The 6,638-nt window shown below is 60.5% G+C and overlaps 1 protein-coding gene across 1 annotated transcript; it reads left to right on the top strand.

Annotated features, from left to right (window-relative positions):
• Nucleotides 1–4,367: 4,367 nt before the first annotated feature.
• On the top strand, nt 4,368–5,578 carry UTF1 (undifferentiated embryonic cell transcription factor 1). The gene is made up of 2 exons (XM_028119905.2): nt 4,368–4,941; nt 5,094–5,578. Exons 1-2 carry the CDS (start codon nt 4,368–4,370, stop codon nt 5,576–5,578), a joined length of 1,059 nt encoding a protein of 352 aa, XP_027975706.2.
• The last annotated feature ends 1,060 nt before the right edge of the window (nt 5,579–6,638 follow it).

Below are 6,638 nucleotides of genomic sequence, written 5' to 3'. Positions count from 1 at the left end.
AGTCGCATCCCTCACAACAGGGAGCTCAGACCCCTGGCACCATCCTGGGCACCAACGTTCTTACGCTGCAAATCACTGGGAGACCGGAGGTGGTTCTCTTGTTTCAGAATCAGTGATTCTTTAGAACAACCAGCTAGTGATATTTCTGGGAAAACTGTTACTTGTGATAGAATGCTGAGTCTGTAATGTCAAGATGGGTTTCCCACATAAACTCATCCAAGACATCCAGAACAGAAGAGGGACTCAGTGCCTCCCACCATGCAGATGCGGGGAGGGGGGGGGGTGGCTTTTGTATGAGGATTATGTTCTACTAAACACCTACATTCCCGGATTCTGAATTTAACAAAGGTAGTGTCACAGAGCCTGAAACTGAGTTAGAGTCTGGCGCAAATACACATTCCAGTCGTAACGATTTGTTCACGGGAAAGTGACTGGGCTTTCAGCTTAAGCACGACTGTCTGCATGTCGCCCGAATGTCACTGGCACAGATTTCTAAATAAAATCATTTCTACCACGACGGCTTCCATAGGCCTTATTTTGTTTGTCTCCAAAGTGACACTTGCTTTGGGGGGTCAGGGTGGGCTCCCCTCGTGGCCAGAGACAACTCCAGGGGTGCTCCTGAGGGCACAAGGAACAAGAAGTCCTAGCCACAGCCGTGTCCTTGGGCGGCATGGACAAGGGCCAGATCTGCCGATTCGCTTAATACAGGGCCCACCAGAACTGAACCCCGGAACCCCCGGGCCTGTGAGCAAGCAGACTCCTTCTGCTGCAGGAAACATCTACCTGCAAACCACCCAAAACCGCTGAGCCACCAAGGCCCCACCGCACCACAGCCCCAAAGCTACTCTGCCACAGACTCTGCCCAGCCTCAGCAGGGTCCCCCGTGGCAGGCCCCACGCCGCAGCAGGCCACCAACCTTACCCAGAGCCTCAGGGCAGGACAGCCAGCCCCTCCCTCCCCAGGGCAAGGCAAGGGTGTTCCTTGAGGCACCCACTGCGAAGGGTCCTGATAGAAGAGCTTAGGATTGGTGGGCACTGCAAAAGGAGAGGTGGAAGGCCAGGGGTTCAAAGAATTTGGGGACATAAATGGTTGATGTTTTCTGTGGCAGAATCATCTGGGAACATCCCTGTAATGAATGATGAAGCCCTCTGCGTGGCAGGAGAGTCCCAGAAGAGGAAAGTCACTGGACAGTAGCAGCCACCGTTAGGTGGTTCTGGTGTCCCCGTTGTGGGTGGGTGGGTGATTTCTGTCTTTACCCACCTTAAAATCACTAAACCCTGGTGTCTCTTCCTTCCTGAGAAAGGCCATAAGACCGGGGTCTCCCTCCACTTCACTGGTCCAATCAAATCAATGGGTTTTTCTTTAGGTGAATTGACAGCCCCTTAGGCCCCACAACGAGCCTTGTTTCCCAGGTTCCCCCCACCCACCCTGTGCAGTCCCTTCCTGCGCCAGATGGAGGCTGGCTCAGTGTACTGAGGCTCTGGGGGAAGCCCTCACTATGTGCGATGTTTGACTACCCCCAAGACCACCATGCTGGCACAAGCCCAAGGTAGCCCTAGTGGGCTGAATAGAGATGGAGAGAGAGAGATGTCTGGCCAGCCGGCCCATGAGCCGCCTTCTGGAGAAGGCCTGCGGAGCCCCGGGCAGCCAGGTCCTGGCCTGGGAAGTGGTGTCCAGTCAGGAGGGAGTGCCCAGCAGCCCACCTGCACCCTGGTGCCAGGTCTGACCACAGAATCACCAGCATAACCAAACAGCGTCAGCCCTGGCCACCACTCAGAGTGCTGGGTTATACTGTGCTAAACAACTCAGTGGTCCGTCCGTTCGTTGCGTGCTGTGGGGCGGATGCACTCCCTGCTCTGAGAGGGGCTTCTGGCCTGTGAAAGGGGACCCCGTCAGCTGGCCCCCCACCATGATGGCCCTGCAGACAGGGGTAGTTTGGGGTCGCTTCCTACGGCCGCTATTGCTGTTTAAAGCCTGCTCTACAGGTGGGGGGGGTCTCGGGGGCACGCTGTGGGAGGGGCTGCCCTGTCTCTTCACCCACCTCCCACCGCTTTAGGGGGCTGACCTACTTCACCATGGGAAACAGTTGGTTTGAAGGGAAAGGGCGAGGCCCAAGACCACATAAGGACTGCACTCCAGTCAGGGGACAGACTTCTCACCAGAGTCCAGATGAGCAATCCCAAAGCTACTTTCCTTACACACAAGGGCTCATCAATAAGTACGTCATAGATAAGGTTGCCGGCCTCCTGCTTGTCAGAGAACAAAGCTGCCGAAAAGCTGGTGGGGAGGCTAGGTGTGTGTGGACATGTGGGTTGGTACACACATGCGCTTCCTAGCACACCCTCCGCAGGGCCGCGTGGGGCTTAGCTCTCATCGGACCATCTCTGTGGGCGGCCCTGGGCACTGCAGGGGCAGCTCCCAGCACCTCTGTTCTCTACCCCCCGATGCCAGCAGCACCCCCAAGTTGTGACAACCAGTGTCTCCAGACATCACTCAATATGCCCGGGGGGGCAAACTATTACCCGAGAACCAGTGGCCTGGAAAGAGTGACACCCCAGTAGCATCAGGCACACCCCGTATCCAGATATTGGGTTGCAGATACCATTCTCCCAAAAAAAGGGACCAGAGATTTTTGGAGAAATGGCAGAATGGCTGATTCTAGGGCTGGAGTGGAGAAAGTACAAAGCAGAAGTATCTGGTAGTGCCACAAAGCAAAGACCTGTGGGGGTGGGGCATGTTGAAAGGACACAGGACAGAGGGAAAGGGGAAAGAGCTGGGGCGACCTGAGCCCCTAAACACGACAGCGTGGGCCTGCACCCTGGGAACAGAACACCCACGAGGCCACTGAACAGGAAGAATTACAGGAGAATCCCAAACAACACATGCAGGTGCCCCCCCGAAGGGTGGGGTGCACCCACTGACTGGCCCCGGCTGCAGGGCAGGGAGGGCAAGTGGAGAGATGGCGGGCACTGCTTGAACTCCTAGACCTTCCTCCCAAAAACCCATAACCAGGGTAATCATGAGAAGGCCCCTGACAAACCCAAGTAGAGGGACACCCACAAAACACCCAACAGTCTCCTCAAAGTGCCAAGAACAACAGTGAGAAACTGCCAGGGTCCAGACGGGACAAAGGAGGCACAGGACGACCAAACGCAGAGCAGTACCCTGGACCGGGTCCCGGGGCAGAAACCCCCGGGGGTTTTGCACATCGGTGCAAAACCTGGGGAAACCTGGAAAAACCCTATTACGCTCTGTGGCTCAGCCAGTGGTGGTGTGCCAACAGGAATTTCTCAGCTTTGACAAAGGTGCCACGGTCCCATGAGACGCTCAACTGAAGGGACACACAGGGGCACCAGCACCTTCTCTGCCACCTGGCTGTAAACCTAAAACTGTCCCAAACTAAAAAGTTGTAAAAACTACTAGACCTAGTATACAGAAATACAATTGATTTTTGTTTATTCCTATATTCAGTGACCTCGCTAAATTTACTTATTAATTCTAATAATGTGCTTGCAGACTATTTTGTATTTCCCATGTTTACAATCATATCACCTGCAAATAATGATGCTTTTACTTCTTCCTTACCCATCTTTATAAACCTTACTCCTTTTTCTTGTCTTATTGCTCTGGCTAGACTTATAGAATAACGTTCGATAGGATCAGTGATGCTGGGCACCACCCTAATTCCTAATCGCAGGGGGTAATGCTCAATATTCTATTAGTCATGACGTAAGCTGTAGGTACTCTTTATCAGAATAAAGCACTGTTTTCTGTGAAGTGTGTGTGAATTATGACACCAATTCTGAACACTGGCCGTAACTCAGCATGTCCTACCCTCAGCCGGCTGCGCGCAGCAGCGACCGAACCTCCCGCGCACACACCAGCACCGCCGCAGGGGGGGGCGGGGCTCGCACACCACCGCCTCTGCGAACCACAGGCCAGGAAGCACCTAAGGCAAAAGGGAGGGGCGCAGGGGGGGGGGGCCCTCCTGGAACTGGAATGTTCCACGGCTTGGTCTGCGCGGCGGTGAAAGGGGACTGCACATGCGTAAAAACGAATCGACCCTTGCGCGCCTGAGGCAAGCTGCCGGACCCGTTTGTACCTCAATGCAAAGACTTTTTAAAAAGTGCAACACTCTTGTTTAGCGGGTTGTTCCCGGTAAGGGCCCGGGCCGGCCCAAGTTGAAGTTGGCGGGCAGGGGGGGCGGGGCGGGGCGGGGCGCGCGGGGGCGCGCGGGGGCGGGCGGCGTAGACCCGCGCTGGCTCGGGCTCCCGCTCCTTCTACAGCGAGCTCGCACCCTCCGAGGGCGTGTGGGCGGCCTCTCTCGGGCCGCGGCCCCGACCCCGCGAGCCCCGCCGGCCCCCGGGATGCTGCTCCGGCCGAGGCGGCCGCCCCCGCCCGCACTCCCCGCGCCCGCATCGCCAGCCAGCCCGGACCCCGAGCTGCGGCCGGCCGGGGGCGCCCCGGGGACCCCGCCCGGGCGGCCCGCCTCGCCCGGCGCGCTGGCGGCGCCCGCGTCCCCCGCTTCCCCCGGACTCCCTGGCGCGCCCGTGTCCCCGGGCTCGGCGCAGCGCACGCCCTGGAGCGCCCGCGAGACGGAGCTGCTGCTGGGCACGCTGCTGCAGCCGGCCGTGTGGCGCGCGCTGCTGCTGGACCGCCGCCAGGCGCTCCCCACCTACCGCCGCGTGTCGGCCGCACTGGCCCGCCAGCAGGTGCGGCGCACGCCCGCGCAGTGCCGCCGCCGCTACAAGTTCCTTAAGGACAAGCTCCGCGACGCTCAGGGCCAGCCGCCCGGGCCCTTCGACGCGCAGATCCGCGAGCTCATGGGGCTGCTGGGCGACAACGGACACCGACGCGGCCGCCGCCGGTCCCCGGGGCCCGGGCGCCCCCCGCGCGGACGCCGCCCGGCCCCCGCCGCGCCCCTCTCGCCCGCCGAGCCAGGTAAGGGGGGCGGGGTCCCGGGACGCGAGAGGGCCGGGGGTTCCTTGGACGCCGTCCGTGGGGGGGGAAGGGGCGGATCGGAGCCCCGGGGGCGTGAGGGCGGCGGCGGGCGCTCCTCCAGAGCCTGGCCCGACGGCCCCGCCGCGTTCCAGACGTCCCGCCGCCGCCGGCCGCCCGCGACCACGACGCAGACCCGGCCTGGACGCTCAGGTTCAGCCCGACCCCACCCAAGTCTGCGGACATCCCCCGAGTTTCCGGCTCCCCGACGGCGCTCTCCACGGTCGCCCCCGCGCCGGGCCGCCCCGAAGACCACGCGCCTTTCCGCGCCCCGGGATCCCCGCCGTCACCGGCCCTGGACGCCGTCCGGGAGGACCCCGACTCTCCGCCCAGCCGCCCCGAGGACCACGCGTCCCCGCAGTCCGCGCCCCCGTCGCTGAACGCCGCCCTTCTGCAGACCCTGGGGCACCTGGGCGACATCGTGGCCATCCTGGGCCCGCTGCGCGACCAGCTGTTGACCCTGAACCAGCACGTGGAGCAGCTGCGGGGCTCCTTCGACCAGACCGTGTCCCTGGCGGTGGGCTTCATCTTAGGCAGCGCGGCCGCCGAGCGAGGCGTCCTGGCCGACCGGCGAGAGTGAGGCCTGGCCTGCCCCGGTCCCTTCTGAAGGACCGTGTTCCCTCTGCCCTGACCCCATCCTGCGACCCTCCCCAACTCCAAATCTAGGTACGTTTAATAAAAAGATTGTTTATTCCCGACTTAATTCTGTGAACGTGTGTATGTCGTGTGCTAGGTGGGACAGCCAGGGCTGCCTGGGCCCTGGGGTATGCTGGGATGCTGGCCAGGACCTACCCTAGGAGGCCAGTTTCCAAGAGCACGTGAAACCCAAAGTTGGGGTCCTTGTAACATGCTGGCCTTCCCAAGGTCTCCCAAACCCTGTGCGCCAGCCCTTGGTAGGTGACCATTCTCACCTTCCCTGGGAGCCCTGCTGAGCAGTTGTCAGGGGTCCCCTCTACTATGCCCCAGCCTGACCTGGGCTGCAGTTACGGTGTGCCCAGAGTGCCACCTCTGCCCCAGGCAGGCCGGAGCCTCTCTGCCGAGCTCTGTCCGGGAAATAGGACTCCTCAGGTGTGACTGCAACAGGAGAGGCAGGAGAACTAAGGCACACCAGGAAAGGGGCTCCTTCTGTCTGCCGGGAAGCGACTGCTCTAGGTGGGCCCGGGACAGCCAGATAGAGGCTCTGAGGCTTTCGACTTTGGTCAAGGACCAGGTCCCCGCAGTTGTGAGAGGACATGACCAAAACCGCCCTGGGAGCATTTTCCAAATAGTAATTGTGGCCCCACCCTCTCACCAGTGGCTCCAAAAGGACAACTGGGTGGGCCTGGGAGGTGCTCCCGCCCCCAGGGAAATAAGGAAGTAGCCCCAGGGCACCTGGCCAGCATAACAATACAGTTTCTCGAGTAGGGGCTCATTCAGAGACTCAGGTGGTTGCCCTGGGCCACAACGCTAAATGTGGGATGGGTGTTCTTGCTAGCCTTGTGTTAAAGGTTCCAGCAGTTCCTGGGGCTCTGGGGCAGGTGATGGAGCATTGCCCCCAGGTCCTTTTCTGGAGACAGAAGAGACCCCAGTTGGACCCTTGGCCTGCAGGGATCCCCAAGTGGGAGCAGGAGTGGTCTCCCCGACCCCAAAAGCTGTGCACT

This window comes from Eumetopias jubatus, unplaced genomic scaffold, assembly GCF_037043125.1.
Source record: "Eumetopias jubatus isolate StellerSeaLion01/CBP00866 unplaced genomic scaffold, mEumJub1_p1.0 scaffold_17, whole genome shotgun sequence".
In the NCBI taxonomy this organism is placed as follows: domain Eukaryota; kingdom Metazoa; phylum Chordata; class Mammalia; order Carnivora; family Otariidae; genus Eumetopias; species Eumetopias jubatus.
This window is presented reverse-complemented; position numbering and strand designations above follow the sequence as displayed.

Bases quoted from the DNA above. Each gene is read 5' to 3' on its own strand.
- UTF1 (XM_028119905.2), top strand. From the start codon at position 4,368: ATGCTGCTCCGGCCGAGGCGGCCGCCCCCGCCCGCACTCCCCGCGCCC. The intron at 4,942-5,093 runs GTAAGGGGGGCG...GCCGCGTTCCAG, and splicing joins CCTCTCGCCCGCCGAGCCAG to ACGTCCCGCCGCCGCCGGCC.